This window comes from Accipiter gentilis, chromosome 2 (genome assembly GCF_929443795.1).
Source record: "Accipiter gentilis chromosome 2, bAccGen1.1, whole genome shotgun sequence".
NCBI classification, from domain to species: domain Eukaryota; kingdom Metazoa; phylum Chordata; class Aves; order Accipitriformes; family Accipitridae; genus Astur; species Astur gentilis.
Genome location: NC_064881.1, coordinates 34,721,610 through 34,745,320, shown reverse-complemented (window position 1 = coordinate 34,745,320; position 23,711 = coordinate 34,721,610). Strand labels below are relative to the sequence as shown.

The 23,711-nt window shown below is 37.4% G+C and overlaps 1 protein-coding gene across 1 annotated transcript in view; it reads left to right on the top strand.

Moving 5' to 3' along the window:
* The window catches only part of ANGPT1 (angiopoietin 1), a 163,709-nt gene that overhangs the window by 94,272 nt on the left and 45,726 nt on the right, over window positions 1-23,711 (top strand). Inside the window, exons 5-6 of the mRNA XM_049827939.1 lie at window positions 9,703-9,830; window positions 14,865-14,966. Of these exons, the coding sequence (XP_049683896.1) occupies window positions 9,703-9,830; window positions 14,865-14,966 (230 nt within the window). The remainder of the gene's footprint in view (window positions 1-9,702; window positions 9,831-14,864; window positions 14,967-23,711) is intronic.

Below are 23,711 nucleotides of genomic sequence, written 5' to 3'. Positions count from 1 at the left end.
AAATCTAATAGATTATAGACAGTCATGTAGAAGACTAAGGTTGTATGACACAGGTCTTGGTCATTTTTCTTCTGTGCTTGGAAAGAATAATACAGTGTTGATGTGGAGTCCTGGTCTGGACTTCCTTTAGAGTCAAGAAAGGCACTTTTGTCAGGTGAGTTTTCTTAGGATGAGGTGAATTGCATCTGCAAGTACCTTCTTTCTCCATATTATCTGTTAAGGGGTGATGATATTAGTGCTGCTATTTATATGATCAGTATCTACATTGGGACAGATTAATTTTATATTCTTGTTTTCTAAAACTAAATAAATAACAATATTAATTCCAAATCATCATGATGTGTAAATAAAAGTATTTTCATACCTTACTCAGGCAAGTATACTTAATTTCCAAGTTTTGCTGTATAATTAAATGCAACAAAGTGTATTAAGTAGGATCAAGCCAGGCTGTGATTTATTAGAGATTCAGCCTGAAATAAATCAATTTGGATGTGCAGCATTTGAAATTTGTCAGTGGGAAAATATTTAAATTCATCAAAACAGAATTGGAGATTCCCCTATTTTATCCCTATTAACTTGTTGATGGTCGCAGCAGGAGGTCAGTATTTATTAGTACAGAAAAATTAATAATTTAAGTACATATTTTTACATTTAAGTTCTTGATTGTTAATATTGAAATCAATTACCCACCCTCATTCCTAAAGTATATGTCAGTGCCAAATACCTCTTCACTCTGCTTTGTGAAAATGGTATTGTTCACTCACACCAAAGATATTAGAGGGAATATCAGCATACATAAACCCAGTAACAACACTGTTGGTGTCACCCAAATGGCTTGTTAGTGAAAAATTTCTTTGTATGCATACCATTCTTCAGCTGGAAACCCTAAATGCACATTAGGGTGCCTGCATGGAAAAATATAAATCAATTAAAAAAATATGGACACTAGAAATATTAAACAAAGCCAGTGGCTTAATCTCTCTTGTAGCAGTTCATGAAAGACTTCTTTAGTTCTCATCACAGTGAATGGCTGGTTACTCACAAAATTGCTGTCTCAAGCAGAAACTCTTAAGGAACTATATTGCAGCTGGATAATTAAGTGTCTTTATCTCTTTGTAAATGGGCCATAAGGCATTCTATTTCAGCTCACTAATGAGGACCACTTTATGGTATTCCTAAATGATGTCTTTCAAACGCACAGTGAATTGAAGTATTATTGTTGTTACCAGTCACTAAGACTGGATTTATTGGGAAACAAACTTGATAACTGTTGATAATTTATTAGGTAGTAAATAATTATGCCCTTGAGAGGATGAAAGCTTACTATGTTAATGTTGTTTTCAAAGACCGAGTCGATTCCTGCAGCACTACAGGAGGCAAATTCTGTTTTAAATGATTTATTTAATAAGTAGTTGGATAGCTTGAGTGCTCTTGCTATGCAATTGATTGCCTTTCTTACTTCAGACTCTTAGAGGGTATGTGGGAAAGAAAAGTAATATTCTGTTAGCTGCTAAAACATTTCTGTAAATGTTAATGCGAGGCATCTAATTGGTTACACCTTTTCTCTTTCCTCCCCACCTTAAAAATATAGATCTGAAATTCTTGTATGTAATGAACCTTACTGTTCCTAAAGAATCTGAGAATGGATGAGTTCCTAGGCTGGTAGAATCATCGTAGCCCTACTAACTGCATTTCAGCATGGCCTGGTAGTTATGCTGGACTGTATTTAAGAGAGGTTTGCACATGCATTTGGGCCTCCCACATGCTGTAATTTGTATGCATGCAGCCGTGAAGGGCTGGGGGTTGATGGCAAAAAGGCTATTTTTGCTTTTGTCATTGCTGCTTGGAAGAAAATCCTTCCACTTCTCCACCCAGTCCAGTGATTGTAGGGTCACAGGATGAATCAGATCATTGAGCTGATTCCAGTGGAATAGTAAACATGTGTAGCAAAGAAACAAACCAACAACAACAATAACGAAACAAGCAAGCAAGCAAACAAAACCCCCAAGCCTGCCTCCCCTTCCCTCCCCGTACACCAAACCAAAACACTTTCTGCCAGGTCTCCTGTTAGTTGATTATTCTGTGACTATGGAGGCAGTCTACAACTAACAGAAATTAGAAGAGCAGCACGGCTCCTTTAAGTGACACCCTGCCATTGCACTGGGTTTTGGATCATGACTAAATGCTCCCTTAGACTTTAAAAATGTGTGAGTATATGTATATTTACTTACACTGTCATCAACTCTGAACTCTTAAATGAAGGCCAGCATTTTCCATTCTAATAATTCAGCAGATAAGCATGCCTAAGGAAGGAATTCTGGAGTTCTATTTTCTCACACCTTCTAAAATACCCATGTAAGTTCAAGGTAAGCTCCCAAGGAAATCTTGAGTGAAAGACACAGGAGGTGGTACTTGCCTATTAATGGTCAAAATGAAAACAGTGTTTTGTAAATTATTACAAAGGAACAGAAAGGAAATCACAAAAAAACTGTACCACAGTATAATTCATGATGTGCTCAAATACTGTATAAAATATGTGCTCAAAAACTGTCTCAAAAAAACCCCCAGCCCCAAAACAAAAAAAGATGGAAAAAGCTACAAAGACAGATGATCAAAGATGTGAAATAACATTCATTAATCATATCAGAGATACCTCAGGCACTGTAAAAGATAATAGGAGGAGAATGCAGTAGAAATGATAGGTGTCTTGTAGAGTATGGATGCAGAATTACTGACACTTTCAGCTAAGAATGAAGGGTCACAAGCTGAAATACACTGGTTAAAATCTAACAATGGGAGATTGTCCTTCACATGGCATGTGTATGGAGTTCCTTGGTATGGGACACTATGAATGATTAAAATTTGCGTGGCTGCAAAAAAGCAACTGGAGAAATTAATGGAAGAAAATTCTTTCAAAGCCTATTAAATATATAGACATTCTATCTGGCAGAGGAAGTGCCTATGCTGTGAATTCCTGGATATGTTTGCCTGCTCTTATGCCGCTCTCCAGTCATCTGCTTTGGACATCTGTTCCTACTGAAGACTGTTTTTTGGGGCCAGGTGTTAGCCCAGGCCTTGCAACACCTTAGGGTCCTCCTGGGGAAGGAAAGGCCTAAAGGAAAAAGAAAATAAGGAGAAAATTTACGAGCATGCAAGCAAAGGAGAAACCAGAAGAGCATTGAGGGTTAAAAGATCAAGTCTGGTGAGGAAGCCCCATGACTTCTATGGCCTCTGATGCTGGAGATGGGACACTGGAGAGGATGGAGTGACAATGTAACCTGGTATAGCCACTCTCATAACTTCATTTGGGATTAATGGGAACCTTGACAATAAAGTTTTAGAAACTAGAATCTGCAAATTTATAATCTATAAACTTGATTATGGAGCAATAGTTCCCAGAACAGAAAAATTTTATTCCAGTATGTCAAAATGAACTTCTTTTTTTCCATTTTGCCTTTGGCCAGCTCTTTTTGTCAGGTTCAAAGAAATCTCACAAAGAAATATTACCTTGAAAAGCATTTTGGTGAATACATACTTTGCTGGAAGAAAACGATATGTCCGAACTATAGTCCTAAACTTTCACCCACCTCCCTAATAAACAAATATGAGTACACAAGCATGCACAAACAATGACTTATCTGTGAAGACTGCTGGAGTCCAAGATATCCAGATACAGCTTTCATATTAATATGGCCCCCCGCTTCCTTTTTTTTAAAGTTCATATTCAGACTTTCTGGAGATGAAAATAAAACATAGTATTAATACAGGAGGAAATAAAATTGATGTTGGAGAAAGTTTTAAATCAGGTGGTGGTAGTTTGTCTTTATAATAATTTAGAATTGGGTACTAAGTGCCTATAAGTTCACATTTAAAACTTTTATTTAATTAGATAGATGCATTAAAAGTGCCCAATGTTTTATCAATAATAAGTAACTGCAATAATTTTTAATTTAATACATCTCAATGGAATATAATTTTCATATTGGCTATATTGGGTGACGGTGATAGCTTTAATAATCCAGAAATACTTTTTGGAAAGGAAAAACACATAGCATGTGTACCTGAACAAACTAGAATCCAGAAAATGTGCTTTTCAAGTCCTTTTTGACAGAGACACAAATGTACTCTTACATGACTATCATTTTAGTTTGTAGAGAGCACTGTGGTTACCTGGAGAGCACATCTGACTGGAACTTAGCCTCCAGGTTTGTGCCTTTCCCTGTGGTTTGTGTGACATTTGCAGCACAATGTTGTCACAGGTTTGCCTTGTTGCAGGAAATAGTTGGATGTCACAGGCAGCTATTAGGTTGCAGTTTAATGTTTGTTCTCCAGTGGAGGCTGGTATATGCAATACTAGGCCACTGAAACAACAGACTATACCTCTGGCTGTAAATCAGCAAAAACTGAGTGGCTGTACCTCTTTACATATTTTTCCTCCTCAAAACAAAAATAATCTTCACCCTTTCTCTGTCAGATCTGTTTGTGGTTCCTGCTGCTAAGTCTGGGAACATATATACATATGTGGGCCATGTTCCAGGCCTCCTCACTGGGGATATTTGACTGACATCCTTTTGATAACATTAGCAAACTGTTCCTGATTTGATTCTTTGTGAGCTAGGCGCTATTTGCCATCATAACTGAAACTGTGGTGGTACACAGCAGCTGCACCCAAATGGTTGGAAAGAGGTCAGATACAGGGTCTCCTATAGAAATAGAGGATACCCCATGGTTCCATGTGTCTGGAACCATGACAAGATCAAGGGGAAATTTATTTGCAGTCTGGATTTAGACAAAAACTGCCATTTGGTAGTCCTTGAATGAACCTGTCTTGGAATGCTACAGCTGTAGGTAAAAACCATCAATTTACAACATTGTCCTTTTTGATTTTTTAGAAGCTGCTCATCTGTAGACAGAAATTTTCACCTCAGATGCTTTTGACAGAACAGCTAAAATTTACGTCAATTATATTTCCCAATAAGATATGGAGAGAGACTTTTCCTTTCTGGCTTCAAAAGCATGAAGAATTTTTTAAAATGTCTTCTGGTATATATAGTGATTATTAAATCCTATAAGAAAATTAGATACATGTAAATAAAACATTAAAACAATGAAAATATAATAGTTCACTAAGACACTACAAAAATGTCTGCATATCTGTCCGAATAAGTCACTATCATGCAAAATAACCAACAGCTGCCTTTCATTTGCTGGCAGTATCACTAAAGGACATAAGATTGTAGTGATTAACTCAGTCTCAACTGATTTCACAAACATGGCAGTTCAGATCTTAAATAATTTAGTAGATATGAATGTGATTTTATTGATTCAGTCAACATAATGAACTGCAGTTTAACATTCTTTATTGCTTGCAGACAAACTGCACTTTTTGTTCACCAAATATCTGACAGAGACTTGAGAAGCAATGAGAGAACCGCTTCATTTTCTCAAAAACAATCAGAAATCTCAATTTAAAAAATCAAGTATATTTTTAAAAATATTTTTTCTAGTAGAGATGGGATTAGATAATTTTCATACAGCTAGGAAAAAAAGATAGATATTGTATATTTTAAATTTTGTATTCCTAGAGGAGCTATTTATTCCTAGTAGTCAGTTTGTATTTCTTTACACCCACCCGGGCAGAAAAGCAGGCATCCTTCATTTGTGATAGCTGTTAGGAACTAGTAAACTCATTTACTATTGAATTATTTTCATAACTGATAGCAGAGGAATAGTCTCACCATACACAGAGACACACACAACTAACAATCAGTTAAGAGATTTCTCTGACTATTGTTTTGGGAAAAGGCCCTATATACCTGAGCTCTCTCACTTGTGAGTGCCGGTAACCCTTTCTAAGAAAACTGAAAAGACTGCAACCTCAGGTGCTGACCCAGATTTCTACTGAAGGTGAATACCCTGTTAGTAGAGGCAGCAGAACAGCTGCTGAGCCCTGGCAGTTCACAGCCTACAGGTTAGCTGAAACTTCAGTGATTTGGGTTCCTGTTCCTCCATGGGGCTGCAGAGCAGTTGCACTGCCAGAGCTGTTGCCTCTACATGGGAGCAGCCATGTGACAGAGCTCTGGGCAGTTATGGATGGTACCAGCTGTGTTGCCTGGACTCAAACCATCATTTAGGGCATTGAGGAAAAGAAACAGCTGAAAGACTGATAACTGACAGAAATAATTCATCAAGTAGGGAAACACAGGTAGGGTAGCCCAAGGAGAAAGTTACTGAGCTAAAAATTAACCAAGAGACTTTCGGAAAGTGCAGTGAAAGAAGTTATTTTGCTAATTATTCTTCCATTCAGGAAAGCAGGATTTTCCACATAGGCATCATTGCTTCAAAGGAGCATGACTTCATCACCAGTTTGGACCCTCCAGGGGTCCAAATTTTGGCTAAGCATTCAGGTTTAAAAATGGTAAAATTATTTTGCTTGACGTAGACTTATTTTCTTCTTCAGGTACATAAAACATTGACGTAAGCATTGTATTTGAAAATAGCTAAACTAACATTAGAAATCTGTGTAAAGTCAATTAAGATCTTGAAGCTGAACAAAGAAATGTAATGGCTTTGTATTTTGTTTTAGAACTACTTTCTTTGAGCCTTGTTACTTTTTCTCAAATTTATTTACACATCTACCATATGTAAGCCATTGCATCATTCAGGAACTTGACTTAATATATAAGGATTCAAGGTCTATGTAATGTACAAAAACCAGTCTGGAGCTATAGTAGGTAGAAGCGGTTTGGAAATTGTATGGAATATAAAGTTAGAAAAACAACAGCAAACCTTAGAAAAAACATATTTTACCCTAAAAGAACATTACCAGTAACATTCCTGAGTATTAATTTTCTGATAACTTTGGGCTGTTCTTGCAAATTACAGTCTGATGTATTAAGAAAAACTAACTTTGTGCTGGTCATGCTTAATATATTGTGCTCCTTCACAAGGAGCTGAGCTTTTCTTCCAGTGGGAGCACTACCTCCTGAGAGAGGGATGAAAGGAACCCAAGGAAAGCCATCTTCTGGCTACAGTGGTTCACTGAATAAAACCCACTGCTGCAAAAGAAGGGTATTGGGTTGCTTAGTCTACAGGAAATTAACACATCTGCTGTCTGTGATCTCAGGTGTTTCAGCTGTCTGATACTGAGAGGAAGGGTGGAAGGAACTGGGCATATCTATGGCACCTGTCTTTGTCACCTTCATCTCTTACATCAACAGCAGTTTTAATGTGGTTTTTCCTAGTCTTTAAGCATGAGGAAAAAATTTATTTCTAAGTATGCTTCTTAGAAATCCATCTTCTTAGAAAATTATTTTCAAATCTAATTCTAGTTACTCTGAAATGAAAATCTTACCTTGTTTAAAATTTAAATAATATGAACTTTAGGATATACTCATGGGGGTTTTTTGGTCTAACTTCCAGTTAAAAAGAAACCAAATTCAAATTTCCTTGATTGACTCTTAAGCAGTTATTTCCAAGTGGTTTTCAATCTGTGTATAATGGCTGAATAGAGGTGAGATAATCTCTCTACATAAAGATATTAAAATATAAGTACTTGAAGACTCAAGAAAATGAACACTCTGCCTCTGCACAACTAAATACATTTTTTAGACAGGAGAGACTGATGTCTGCAGTTGAAACAACAGCATTAGAGAAATTCAGGCCAGGAAGAATGGATCTAATCTAAAGCCCTCTGAAATCAATGAGAGGCTTTGCTTTAATTCCTCTAGGCTTTGGCTCCAGCCCCAAGTAATTATTCAAGTTGGACTTTGGCCACTGATGCTAACACCATCTGCTTACAGGAAAGTACTGTGAAATCTTTAATTAACACAAACTGTGAAGGCCTCAGTTCTATGTCTTATCTAAAAAATGGCACCTTTGACAGTGCACTGTTGATGTATACCTTGCTGAGGACCTCATTCCCTGCCATCTCATGGGAAAGTGTGTCATCTACTGCATTGCCAGCACTACCTTTTCCAAATATGGTCAAGTGTCAAAGCCATTGATTTTCTAATTGAAGTTCATATGCAAGTATATGAACCAAGTTTAACTTTTATTGATGGTATTGGATAAAAATAATAAATGTGCAGCAAATCCATGGAAAGGGAGAAGTAAGGGGGTTTGGTTTGTCAAAATCAAATTTTAAAAGAACAAAATAAAACACGTAAAAGGGAAAAAAAGAATATGATGTGTGTGTAAAATGCCTACCTAGAGAGAAGGATAGTCTTACAGTTCAGGATTGGATTTCTCACTATTTTTCTATTTTCACCTTTTCACAAAGTCACCGAGGTAAAACATTTAACCTTTCTCTTCCTCAGTTTCCCCACCTATGAAATGGTATTAATGCCAATTGAACTGGCAGGAATTTGCCATCCTAAAGTTCTGCTTTGAGGTATTCAAATGGGAGATAGTATACCAAGCTACAAAGCTTTGGCATTGTTGCATACCATGTTATGGCGTGGATAGTCCCACATGCTGTGCAAGGCTGTTGCTTTTTTACACACCATTGTCGTTAAGCACCAGTTTTGCAGCACAGGCCACTTCATTGAGAGTGAATAAGGCGTAGTTCCTTTTGTACCTATAATGCACACTTTCAAGCCAAAAATGAAAAAGAAGTGTCTGTCACCAGATGATGAGTGTGTCTGGAGGACTTAAATATTGTTTCCTTATTGTAGGGATTAATGAAGTGCTGGCCCGGGCCCTGCACAGCACTTAAGGACATGTTTAACTTTAAGAATCTGAGTAGGCTGATGGATTTCCAGGGGAATACTGATGTGCTTAAAGTATGTGTTGTTGGAATGAAATCATATCCTTCAGTATCGTGTGGGGTCACACTACTTTTGTTTGTGAAAGTGAAGGAACACTCTCAGATGTTACTCCTTCTACAGGGAATCTCCTGGTTGTTCAAGATGGGGATCCTCAAACATCTTGCCCTCCTGATTTCTCAGTCCAGACTCATATATGTGGTCTGTCTGCAATATACAGGATCAAGATCTGCACCGGTGTTCTAACATAAATTGTTTTCCTGTTTTGAGCCAAAAATAAATTGAATAAATCATGACTCTAAACAACTGACTTCAGTAGCTCTGATTTTTCTTCTTCTTTCCACTAATTGTATCTAGCAAGTTTTATATATCTAGATATGAAAATCATTAAATAATTCTCTGCCAAAACCCATAAATTTAAGCAAACAGCTCCCTTGCCCCAAGCCCGTAGGCTGCTCAAAAGGCAGTACCTCATGGAGGGAGGGCACAAGCTCTCTCCTTCCAGGGTTCTGCATTGCCGTCTTAGGTGAGCATCAGTGTCAGATCACAACACTAAACAAATTTTCCACCTCCACGTGCCACCTCTGGGGCATATTTTGGCAACTTTCCAGATACAGTTTGAGACAGAGGCAACACCTGCAGCTGCACAGACCTTTGCACTCAGAAAGAATGAGCTGTGTTCACCTCACAGTAGGCAGGATGCTCTGTATCTACTTGCATCATGACTTCTGCTGGTGCCTACCCTGCCATCTGTCTGAAAGTTTCATACTAGTTCTTTAACAGAATTTACTAAATGCACCAACTGTTTAAGGACCATAGTACAGTTATGGCTGTGTATGTTTAAAAGGAATACAGTGTGCAGAAGTGGTCTTCCTTGATACAGGAATGCTTAAGATTGCTGTTGTAACTTATATTATCATGGTTTTTTGTTTTGCAGTTTTACTAAAGAATGCAAAAAAGGAAGAAGAAAAACCTTTCAGAGACTGTGCAGATGTATACCAAGCTGGTTTTAACAGAAGCGGGGTCTACACTATTTATATTAACAATGTGTCAGATCCTAAAAAGGTAAAGTAAATACTTGTTTTATTTTCTTGTTTGTCAATATGATGTTTCTCTGGCCTTAAAGGAGCATTTGGAGCCTTTATTGAAGTTCTCATTCTGCAAAATGTTGTACTGGTATAAATAACTTGGGCTATATTCAGTCTTGAAAAAAATACAGTAGAGTGAAGAAAATTATAAACTGTATTATTCAGGACATTCTTCTTTCTCGCTGACAGAGAACCCTTCGTAAGTTCCAATATACACTTAATAGTTGACTCACTTCATCCCGCTTGGCAAATTCAGTTGAACCAGACAATGGCTGCAAATAAATCTGTGATAAAGTTTAGAAGAGAATTAGTAAACAGCTGTAATGAGGAAGCTGATGGGGCAGATTATCTGGTAGCACAGGGAAAGGAATAACAGAATGAGCAGTTTTTAAAGATAAAGATTTACAAAATGAGATATGTAAAACTTATTTCTAAACTGAATTTGGTTTTATTAGAGGCCTTTGGAAGCCTGTAAACGTCAAGACAATATAGTTTACTAAGGAATTAGAGTTCATTAAACCATAAGTAGAATTGGGGTGGGAGAGTGCTATGGGCAAAGATCAATATAACTCTGGTGAATGTGAATTAAAAAATATTTGACGTGACATAAAACACAGAGATCTCTTTAAGCATTAATGAACAGGACAAGAACAATAAACGCAGTTCTGTAGAAGCTGTTCCGGTCAAAACAGAGATGTAACATCAGAGTCCAAACTGAATGTACAAATTGGCAGTGGCTTTTCCTAGCCTTATTAAAGTTCAGAAACCATCCCCAGAAGCTGGGTTGCAATGAAGAACAATGCTTATCTGAAAGCACTGTGGCACTGATGCTTCTGGTATATTTACCTTAAACCCACTTCACTGGTCATATAACGACAGTGACACTATGGAAGCCATCCTGTGTTTCTGCTATATCCCTGTTTGCAGAAGCTACTATGAATCAAAACAGGCTCCACAGCTCAGCTGATATAATTGCATTATTTTTTCCTGGAGGCTTCCTGTTTTAGCAAAAAAAAAGGGGGGGGGGGGGGGGGAAGTTGAGGGTGGTTTTGCTGCCACCTGTTTCTGTCTTGCCCTAGCATAACACAGCAAAAGCTGATCCCAGGCACATTCATGTTAGTCAAGTGAGGAGTGTGATTGCTTTAACAGATGCTTTTTCAGACATTAAGGTCCTATTAACAGTCTGCAAGGTAGTGCTGTGCAGAGATAGCTGAATTAACTCCAGCTGAGATAGCTTCAAAATCACATCAACACAGCACTGTGCCAGGGCTAATTAGCCCAGAGGTAGCACCACACTGACACTGTTAGACTGCTCTGGGACCCAAGCTAATATCCTGATAGGTACTGTGTGGAGACATACCCGCTTGTTTAAAGCCAGTTTAGTTATCTGGGTTACCACAATGCAATGCACAACTCTGACATCTCTTAAGAGGCCAAATATATTATTACCTTCTGTAATATTCACAGCCACTGGCAACTGTCTCATTTATAGTAATTTTATACTTCAGGTCACAAAAATATACCTTCGTTTCATTTTATATTTCCTAAGGGATACTTACTAGAATCCTGACATTCAGTAGAAAATATCCCTTTGTCATATATACAAATATTACTGTCAGTTCTACTTTTTTGCTGGTTTTACCTTCATATATTCATAGAAAATTATACTCTGTGCTTACAGTTCCATACCATTTATATGCTTCATTTTTATTTGCTTACAAATTTAGATCGCAATTTTTCTTTCATGTTTCTAGCTGCAACAGTTCATTAGTTTAGTTTGTTAGTTTTCCAGCCCTGCATGAAAAATTAGTGATTCATTTCCGTTTAAAAGGATATTAATAATATTCCATATTTTTGAGATGTGAAAAGAAAAAGATAGCCTTAAATTATTAAGCTAATTATTTGGTTTACTTTGATGTGGGGGTGTGTGCAATGCCTGATGGTGTTGACAAATGATTGTTCCCAGGCCATAGTGAGAGCAAAGGCAAGAAGAGTCCTCTCAGTGCCCTGCAGAGGTGGGGTCAGCTACAGGGGAAGCAGAGGCTGCTGATGAGCAGAGGAGCAGTGGGAGTGCATTTGTCACCATTTTGGAGCTGAAGGAACCATGTCAACCTTCAGAAGCTGAAGTAGGCCAGGGGGACTGGTCTGAGTGCACACAGAACCTCCATATGTCCCCTTGGATTAATGTATTTGACTCTCTCACTGTCTCCTCTAATGCCCTTACAAGCATGACTTCTACCAATTTCTGGGTGCACTGCACTGAAAATGTCATGTTTTTAATTGTTAGGGGGGTCTATATATCTGGGTCTTCATGGCTCTGCAAAATTGTTGCCATGAATGCAGCTTTCAATCCTTCCCCTCTACTTTCTGCCTGTGGACTTCCTACCAAATTGTTGTTGATGGTCTCTCTGAGCATATATGCCAGAATTTTAACCCATTAAATGTATGCTAGCCCCATATACAGTGGAAACTGTCATCCTGACATGGTTACCTTCAGGCCCGGTTTCTGCATAGCAGAGACACGTTGCCGGAATCTCAAATGGCTGGTCTCAAGCTTGTTGCTCCATGGCAACAATGTAGACTTGAGATGTCCTAGAGCACATGCACTTAAAATGCCCCATGTAGTATTCCCCCTCCTTTTATTTACTTTAAAATTGGGCTTATCTCTAAATGGTTATTATGAAGTTTATAATAATTTAGTCCGTAAAGCTAAAATATGTATAAATAATCTCATAATATGCCTTTTAGGAGCTTGAGTATTTTTACCATGCATTTAAGGAAGAGTAAGAGTGCAATGCTTTGGATGCTCTTTTGATTTAAATCAGGTTATTTTATTGACAATAAACTCAGAATCTAGAGACGCATGCAAATTCAAAGTCACTTTTCTTCACCCTTTTATTTTCTGGTAGAAGGTTAAATATCAGAACATGTTAAAAGGTGTTTAATGGCTGAGTGCCTTGACCTTGTCTGGGACAGAAGCCAGTCTAGGACATTTGTTGGCTGGAGCTACACACAGTAAAAATCTATAATCAGCTTGGCACTCCTGTTAATAAGGCAGGTGTTTGCGTCTACCACCAGCAGACCACACAATGATGGCTAGTGAATAATACGCTGCTGGTAAATCTTTCTTTCACTATGCAGTTTTCTCTTTTAATTTGTTATATTATTCAGAAAACATCAACGTCTTTTTACAGGTATTTTATTATATTTTAGTATGAAAACCCCATAATTTGTGCACATCTTAAAAATTAGTAGTCTCAATACAGTCTTCATACAGTTGCGGATTTAACGTTTTAAAAATTAGCAGTGGATTCATGGGAGCTTGAAATGACTTATAAGGAAAGTAAAACCATAATTTAGAAATTCTCACTGTAAAACAGACTGAAGAAATTAAATCCTGTAGATAAATGTTTTGACTCACAGCGTCTTCCCTGAAGGAGGAATAGGGACAAAATGTTTGTCTTGCAAATTGTGGGTTTTCTTGTGGTTACCCTAAATCAAATTCACATGTTTGCACTGTTCGGTATTCCATTTCCTTCCTATACCTACACATGGACTTCACTTGGCATGCCTGGAGCAAATTAAAACAAAAGAACTTGCACGGGATTACTGTGACAATGCTTATTATAAGTAGGAAAGATTTGGAATTGCTTTGCCTGAGGGTAGAATACAGTTATCTAGTCAAATGAGGGACAAATTTTTATTTAACTGAATTGGATAGTAACCTTCAATTTGGCAAAGAAACTTAAAGCTTTAAATTACTGACCAGTGCTGAATGGATTGACTTTTGTTGATGTGAATGCCAAAAGCTAAGCTGATGGGTGACACCTCTTCAACCCTCTTATATATTGACATTCTACTTAAAAAGAGGGATATAACTATTCAAGAGTTCAGGCAAATGAAATTTAAGATAGTTGAACTACTAATATGGCACGGATGAGTACATGGGAATAAAAATCAGGAAAATTTGCTGGAATGAGTAGCACTGAGAAACTTAGATCTTAAAATCAAGTGTCATACAAAAATAGGAACAAAAATGAATACTGTCACTTGCCCCATACCAAGACAAGTGAATGGATAAGCAGTATTTGCATTTTTTCATCATTTATCTTATATATTTTTGAAATGATAATGTAAGAAGAGTGAAAAATGAATGAAAACTAAATATGCATTTTGATTATTATATAGATTATTTAAGAATGTTAACAGATTTCAGTTGACTCAATATTCTAACAAGCTTCATCAAAATTGTCAAACTGTCAAATTATCCTTAATATACAGAATGTCAGTATCTAAGTTAGAATTTTATTAGTGCAATGATGGCAGGGTATGTTCAGTATAGGTCTTCTGAGCTTGTCCACAGATATGTTTCTATGTCCTCTGTCAGCTGTAAAGCAGCTTAAACTGAGATCAGCTGTTTTTGTTTTGGGACACTGCCTGGCACACGGTAAGTAACATTACAACACAAAGCAAAACAGAATAATCTCATCTGTGCTATGATTTGGACTCCTCGAATGGGTATTTTCTGTAAAAATTCCTGAAGATCCTTTCTTATACAGAATGACACTCTGCTATAAACCATAGAAAATATTGTTATCACTGAAAGAAATACTCTTGTTTGTTAAGAGGAAGGGAGTGGTTACAGGGGCACTGTAAAGAAAATAAAAGGAGCGTGGAGGGAATGTGAAGAGGAAAGTTCAGGATGCAGAATGGGATGAGGGGGGATATTCTTGAGTAATGTGCTGAAACAAAAGGAGACATTACTGGGAGAATTACACTGAACATAAGGAGAGTTCCTGTTGTAATCAAGCGAATGAGGATACCATTGAGGGCATAGGGCATGAATCCATAGGAAAACAGGCTTCCTTAGTTCCGTTTTTCACAAATATGTTTTTCCCCCTAAAATGAAATTATTCCAATGCAAGTTTGTTTTACTTTGGGTTTTGTGGGTTTTTTTTGTTTGTTTGTTGTTTGTTTTTTTTTTTTTTTTTTAATTGTTATTATTGCATAGGTCTTCTGCAATATGGAAATTGCTGGAGGAGGATGGACAGTTATACAGCACCGAGAAGATGGGAGTCTGGATTTTCAAAAAAGCTGGAAAGAATACAAAATGGTAAGGTGAAAAATGTGGAATAGCTTTACAGTCCATAGAAGTGTTAGATTTCAAATAGTACTTCCTATTACCTTAAGCAGATAGTTCTGCCTATAGTGATGTGGTGTGGTCCTGCAGTCTTTTATGAGCTACCTTTTGTCATGTCTGTTACTTTCAAAAATCATAATATTCTTTTTACTCAGTTAGTTGAGTATTATTTCCCATGACCTAAGGTTTCTTTCAGGTCAGTTACTGAGATTAAAATGAGTTCAGGTTCAGGCATATGCACTAAAGAATGTTGCTGTCTGTCTCTCCGAAGTTTTGACTTGCTGTGATGTTAAGAGGTAATAGCCATGTGACAATGTTCCTAATGCATGGATGTTTTCAGATGAGGGGAACTCCTTTAGAACCTGGAGCATCTCAGATAGGAATGAAAAGTTTTACTGGGGTTTATCCCAAGTCATACAATACCTCTGCCAATCAAGCTAATGTACCGGAAATGTTGATATTTCAAATAGGATTAAAAGAAAATAAATAACTTACCACATTACAGATGACATGATTTCAGCAGGCTATTTTCCCTTTGCCGACTCAAAAAAATTTTACTCCAATCTAAATAACTTCTGAGTTTTTTCATTTGCTGCCTGATCAAACTTTCTGATGGAGCTCCTTTCTCTGAGTCCCTGAGAACTGGCTTGGATTTCAGTGACATTCCCAGTGAAGTTTTCAGAACTGTGTTATCAGCCTGGAAGAGGAAAAGCTTTTTTTTCCAACAGTTTTCAATAAGCACTAAATGAAGAGAGCATTTAAAATGTTTTAAAATAAAAGTATGTTCAGTTCAGCAAAACCTCTATGGGAAAAAGTTCTGATACAGAATTTACCATTTCAGAAATAAATCAGATTACTGAACCAAAATGTCATTTTGGATTTTATGGATGCTTTCTTTTCAGTATTTTTATATTACTTGAAAATATAAATTACAGGGGTAAGAACTAACCATTTGGGTCAGATGTCTGCTACTATGGATGACCAGAGGATGTAATCTGTTTCATAAGACATGTGAAGTAAAAATATTATTAAAATGGCAAAAAAGTATTTTTTAATGGATTTGCAAAATTAGAAACTCTTTTTAGAATTCATGAAGTTTTAATTTAGCAGGAAACTTGAAAACTATTTTACTCTATTTTGGTTCAGAGACAAATAAAATATTGATTTATTTTGGGGGAACCAAAATTTGAAGATTCTACCATTTCTACTTATGAGGAAATTAGAATTTGTATATGCAACCTAACTCATTCTTTCTATATGGGCTGTTTTAATTTCTGTTTATACCATTAGAATTATTGAGATTTACTCATTTTTTCTCTTCTGTGCTTTTTCTTAGACCATTTAATAAAAACAGCCCTTCTTTTTAAAGTTTTCCCATGTGGCCTTTTTTCATGTATATCCTTTCACTCAGTCAAACATTTTCCTCAAATTTTCATTTACAACAGTGTGAGCCTGTTCAGGATTAGATTATGTTGGTTTTGTCTAGTTCAAGCAGTCTGAATTAATTTTTCTTTTCTTTAGGAATGCCATAGTCTTCTATGTCTTCTAAGAGATCATTTACTTCTACCAAATAAAAAGGATCTGTTTTGGACTTTTACTGATAGCTATCCTATAAGTAAGTCATGAGAAAAGATGGGATTTAGGCTTGTCTCTGCTTCTATGAACCATTTCATCCAAGTAACTAGTTTAGGCCCCATTCTGTGATTATCTTATATCACCAAATGATGAATGATAGAGGCTGATGGATGCTCTGTGGATTACTCAAATATGTAACAGTGTCTGATCTTCAAGGCAATGACACCACTGACTTAATTCCCTCATTGTTCAGAGAGGGTGTGCAATGGCTATCGGATCACATCCCCTCTCCTTCCTGACACATCTACCTAGTGTTTCTTCCAATGGAAACCAGGTAGTGTGTTGTGGGACACAATAGTACTTCATCTTGCTTGGAGTGGTTGAACTTCATATGTGTTCTCTCAGCCCATAGTTCAGATACAGATTTCCAGATTTCCTGAGACATTGTTATTGTCCTTGTATCTCATTAGGTCCCCAAATCTAACAGAAATAAACAATGTCATAATAATATAATAACAGCAAGAATAAGTCAGTGGGGCTTCTTTTAATTTCAGTGCATTTAGCTCTTATTGGAAAAGAATCTGGAAAACCGTTGAAGTTATTCAGTTACAAGCAAGTACTGATTGCCAGCTTCTGAGCTGCACAGGGACTCAGGCCACCCACCTGCGGCACTGCTAGTGCCCTCACAAATTATTGGCTGTTCCAGTTGTCGGAGGCCATTGCACATTTTCTCTGGCTCTAAGCTGAGATCCTTACAGCAGGTAACTTGGAAAGGGTGCACATGGAGTATCCTCTGCAAAGGTGAGTGACAGCACTGCTGGGTTACAGGAGTCACCTGGCAACAATGAGGCCATCATTGTCTTTGATTCAGTTTCATGCTGGTGCCTTCAGCTTACATGGAAGAACTTCAATTCCTATTCAATATATTTTCCAGACACCATCACAGGAAACAGGTTAAGAGAGAGTTAAAGTAGCCATGAATCTTTTGAAAGTAGGAAATATACAACTCTATCCATACATCAATTGCCACAAAGTCAGTGATACTACACTAATAGTGGTACTAACATTTTCTCCTTGTTCTTTTGGTTCCATTTCCACTGGCATCCAGTCACCACTCAGCAAAATAAGGTTACATTTTCTTTGGTATCTAAAACAATAGCTAATGAATAGAAAATGTTTTATGCAGATTTATTGTTATGCAAGATTGGTTATGCCATCTTCTTCCTTAGTGGCTTATGTACTTACCAGTATCATTCAGTTTTGTTATTAGTCTTATGCCATGTAGTGTAATTTGTGCCTTTGCTTCTAAGAACTCATTTCTGACTACGAAATCTCTTGGGCTAATTCAGTTTTGTACATTCAATTCTAATTGGAAGAAATTCAGAGGAAATCCCGTGAGTTCATCCTCCCATCCTTTTCTTATCAGTATCTACTACATCTGTTCTTTCACATTTTGAAAGGGATTTTCCATTATACTGTTTGTTACTTATCAGAAAAATTTGAAGTGAAGCAACATATAATTCCTTTAACAACAGTGGCTAAGGTCACCCTGAAGCAAGTTTCAACCATTTTTCATATTTCCTTGCCTGAGGAGGGAATGTAAAACACTATTACAGTTTTGACCTCTACAAGGAGAATATCATTTAAAAAAAAATTGGTTACCATCTGCAAACCTGAGCCGCTTTTAGAAGGGGGGTTTCCACAAGCTTACTTTCTAAGACACAGTTTCTGGCATTTATTAGGCAGTCATTAGGAATAATCGAATCCAATGATTATCTCATGCGCTAACTTGGCTATCAAGACTTCTTTCTCAATTTCCAGCTTTTCAGTTCTTGGATGAATGCACCTTTCCCAGTTACTCTCTCCATTTTTGCCAGATTAGGTGATGGGGTATTGGATTCCCTATTCTCTAGCCTTTTAGTATGTCTAGTTTAATAATTCCCATCAATTTCACAGAACTTATTCCACACTCAACAGCCCAACATTCACTATCAGTTTCCCAGTGGGGCTTCTTGGGGGTCAAGTCTATTGGGGACTTCCTCAGACCTTTAAAATTATTTTCTTATTTTCTGTCATTGGAGAAAGAGTCTTAAAAGGTATTTGAAATTGCGTGCCTTGGCCAGCCCACAACAATCCTATTCCTAGCCAGGTTTTTTTCCCTGCATGTCAGTATTTAATTGTACTGCATGCCTTCATTGCTACAGTGTTGCTATTTTCCTTTCTCTGATGAAAGAAGGCTATCACTTTTTTAATCATTCATAATATCATGAGCTAGATTAGGATCACTTGTACATATTAGACTTACAGCTGAATTTCTAAGCTTTATGGCAACCACCTCCTATCTTCCTGAGCAGCAGCTGGTTTTTCTTTTGAATGACGTTCAGTGGTAAATTCCACGCCCCCTTAATCTCATGTTCCTGATTAACATCTAAGAATCCAACATCAGTTCAGTGCTTAAAAAAAGTCTGCTGCCAATTCATCTCAGCAGTCATCACCAGCATTTGTGTGTGCCTGAAAAGCACATTCACATAACCACTTCCATTTCTGTTGGGGTTTCTTCTTTTTCTTTTCTCCTTTAAAGTTGTTGGGTCAAATTGATGGCTATCTCCATAGTGCCAGTATCGTATGATGCAGAGCAGGATAATTTATGCTCTTCCATGGCTTAAATTCTACAGCATACTGAGAGCCAGACCACAGAGATGGTTACCAGAACTTTCTCAGGAAGTATATCTGGATGCAGTTCTAGTGGGCATTTACATTATGTTATCTGGAATAATGTGATTTTCCTCTGAGACTCAATAAATTTTAACTAGTATAACAAGCCTGGTGATCCATGTCTTCTGCTTACCTAAAAGACAGCTGAACATGTCTTTGGACTGTAAACCTTTGATTTCCTTCTAGACATGATGTTTTGTCTACCCTTTTTGATATACTTCCTGCAGTTCACCTCTGTGAGTAAGCTCTAGTTTGGATATAGGTCCCACCCATTTCCTGGAAGACCTTCCAGTTGCTGATCACCAGTCCTTGCAAGTCCTACAGACTGCGAGTTGTGTATTTGGGCATCTAGATCTACCTGAATTATTCATAACAAGAGCTACCATTCCAACAAAGATTTTATTTCTTAGTACCATCTTTCAGTCCATTCTGAAAACTTCCAGATGTTACTTACATTTAATTTTTATTTGCAAAGTGTCCAGCTCCTGTTTTAGAATGTGGTCTCCTAATTCCTTTTATGGTCTCCATCTGTTTTAAGTCTTATTTTAATTTCTCTTGTGAAAATTTCAGTTCCAGTTTTCAGTTTTGTTAGCATTCTTTCTGCCTGCTTTTCCTGTCCCTAAACTCTGACTTTTTTTTTGTTCCGTATTGCTTCAGTAACAATACTAACTTACACTTTTTTTCTTTTTCAAGATAGGTCCTCACCACAATTAATTAACATTGTGTTTGACCTGAGCAAAGAGGCAAAAACTCAAGCTGTTGTACTGTTCCCTTTTGGAACTTTAATTGATGATGGATTTTTCTCTGTTGCAGTTTTGTCCATTTACAAACAATGTGCAGATTCTTTTTTGTCCCCAAACACTTGAAAAATCAAACAGCTACAGACAGATCTCCAACCCCTTCCAGTCACATTAGATTATTATGTTCATCACTTGCTTTTTCAAGGAGAGGGTGACTGCATAAAAATCACAAGGAGCGTTTTTAAATTGTTTGTGTAAGTTTCATGATTCTTGTTCCACTATTTTAGTGGAAAACAACTTCAGATGTGGGGTTTTTTAAAACAAAAATTACATAAACCATATGGCTAGGCTGAATAGAATGTTCTTGAAAGAAAAAATAAATTTGCTCATAATTTGATTGCTTATATTGTAGAAAAATTATCTTTCATAATTCTCAGTTTTGTTAAAGCTAGATATTCTGAATTAAATTTAAATCCTTTTCTGGATTATAAATGTTTAAGATATGTTATGCATTGATATGGCCACAAAATCTTCACACTTCTTGCATTCACAGTAGTCTGATATTTTTGATATATTTGCTGTATTTCTGTGTTCTTTAAAAGAGAACTCAAATACTATCAAGGAGATCTGAAGATGGTAACACTGCTCTTTACCTGTGACTATTCCCCGTTAAATAGGTTTGTCAAAACCTCACTTTTGGGATCATCATTCATGCTAAATTTTTCCCTTTAGACTAAAGAAAAGAGATTGCTGGGAGCTAAGTATATTCCACTGCAAGCATAGGATGCAGCTCCCTGGGTTCACAGGACATCAAGTACTGAAATGGTCATTGAAACGAACTTCGCCTAACTTCTGTTAGGGAGATTTAGAAAAATGCTGCTGTTGTTCACAGGAATTAAAGCACTCATCTGCTTTTTAGGTAACGCTTTGTAATTTTGACAGGAATTTAAACTTAGGAAACCTTTATCATCATGTGGAAAATGTACATACACATACCAGCTAGAGATTCCTAGCTACCAAAAGGCCTGTGGTTTTATGACAGTAAGAGGTTGCCTCCATCAAGCTTGGCTTGAGCTATGTTCAAGTGATCCAATTTTTGGTCACAAACAGTAACTCAAAGAAATATAAGGAAAACAAAAAAATATTACCCCTAATGTACATATGCTCAGTGTCCTGGTTTCAGCTGGGATAGAGTTAACTGTCTTCCTAGTAGCTGGTACAGTGCTATGTTTTGAGTTCAGTATGTGAAGAATGTTGATAACACTGATGTTTTCCGTTGTTGCTCAGTAGTGTTTAGACTATAGTCAAGGATTTTTCAGCTTCTCATGGCCAGCCAGGGCACAAGAAGTTGGCACAGGACACAGCCAGGGCACCTGACCCAAACTGCCCAACTGTGTATTCCATACTGTGTGATGTCCCATCTAGTATAGAACTGGGAGGTGGGGGCAGAGAATCGCTGCTCGGGGACTGGCGGGGTGTCGGTTGGCGGGTGGTGAGCAATTGCTCTGCGCATCATTTGTACATTCCAACCCTTTTATTACTACTGTTGTCATTTTATTAGTGTTATCATTATCATTATTAGTTTCTTCTTTTCTGTTCTATTAAACTGTTCTTATCTCAACCCACGAGTTTTACTTCTTTTTCCCGATTTCCTCCCCCATCCCACTGGATGGTGGGGAGTGAGCGAGCGGCTGTGTGGTGCTCAGTTGCTGGCTGGGGTTAAACCACGACAGTCGGATATGTAAACCTTAAAAGTATGATTGTTGATTGATCTCATATGCACATATATTTTCATCTTCACCATTATTACCCCAAATTGTCTGGCTATGAAGGATCCCCCAAGGGCAAAGATATACAGCTGCTCCTGATAATTAGCTAATTGGGTTTTATTATAAGAACTGTGTCTTTCTTCCAACGAGAGTTTTTGTGTTTCCCTGTTTTGCACAGGAGGGATCCAGTGGATGGGGATCCTACTCCTATTTGACTCAATTTCTTCTTTCTCAGCTCCTAGGCCATACCTGCACTTGTGCATTGAACAGGGCGAAGGCCTGTGCGTGATCACAGTCGTATGACACAAGATCCTCATCACTAAATTTTAGTGGAATTTTGGTCTGACTCAAATAACATTTCACAAATAATGCTGAAGCAGTTAGGGGTAATGAGGCATTCTCAAGTGGCAGTTTGCACAGGGCTGCCTTTTTTTCAGAGCTGAGAAGGTTTTACTCTTAGCACGTGGGTTATTCTGGTTTGCTTTCTTCTGCTTAACAGAGTAGTAGGGGCTGTTCAGAATGCTCTTCACAGCTTCTCCTTCCCCCTGTGGCTTAGTGAAACAGTCCTGAGGGGAAGAATTGTTGGTTCAGAGAACATGGGGAAGCTTTTTGAAGATAACCTGGGAATAGCAAAGGAATACAGAAAGTTTTGTGGAAGGAAGAGAGCCTTCATCTACCTACACTATCTGTACTACATCCATCCATCTAGCTAGCTAGCTGGAGGAATATTCCATAATTTCTTCTGCAGAAACAGCTTCATGTTCTTTCCCTGCCAGTAGTGTAAAGAATTCTATAAAGTGCCTTGCAACATCAGCATGGTCCTTCCTGCAAAAATGAAGGATTTGAGGACAGGATGGACCTGTGAGAAAGGCAAAAACTAGGGAACGTGTGTCCTTGGCAGAAACCATGTTCCTTCTGTACTGTAAACAAACAAGATAGGTTGGGAGTGGTGGTGGTGGTGAATTATTATGTTGCATGAATGAGAGTGAGTTATGGGTACAAGGTGATAAAAAAGGCATGCTTCAGACATGAATAATTTTGTAACATATAGTCAGAAGTACATTTCTTATGATAGTACACTCCAAGGTCACTAGTTATAAGTTGCTTACATCTAAAAAAAAATAATTTACTTCAATGGACTGGGATAGATGACATGGAAGTCTTTTGTTTCTTTCAAACATTTACCAAGTAATTAGTATATAAGGAAATGATTTTTGGTGACTGGAATGTGTATTAAGATATTGTGTGAGTAACGTCTTTTGTGGAGACCCACCCTTCTGTGATAAAGAATGACACGTCATGCTAGTTTAATAAAAAGTCACTTCTGACTGCAACTGTTATTCAGATAATTGTCACTTTCATCAGTGTTATAAAAAGAGCCAGCATGTTCTCTGCTTCTCCCGAGGTCTAAATCCAGCATGTCAAGTGGAGATAGACGTGATATCAAAGTGGTAAGAGACCATATTTGGTTTTATGAAAATGAGTTCATGAAACTATTCTGGTCCTGACCAAAGCTTAATCTACAGTATGCATTTCAACAGTATAATCTAAGGGAGAAAGAATGAAACAATGTTAGTTTTGGAGTGCTTTGGATCACTAGATTGGGCACCAGAGAAGATGCTACCACACAAGGAAGCACCTTCTTTATTTTGGGGAAGGGTTTTGGATGTAAAATTAAACACAACTTTGTGTGGAGCACACTTGTGTTTTAAATGTGTTATACTCAGCACAGTCTTCCCTATGCAAATGTTACTGGATAACACTAGTTTCAAGTGTTGTATTGACACATGGCTATGTACTTGTGCCTACTCTGCCACCAGTGCTTCAATGTAACACCATTAATGTACATTATTAAGACTCGTGGTCTTCCAAAGGCTGTTAATATAATGATGTAAGGTATTCCTTACATGTAAAACTTA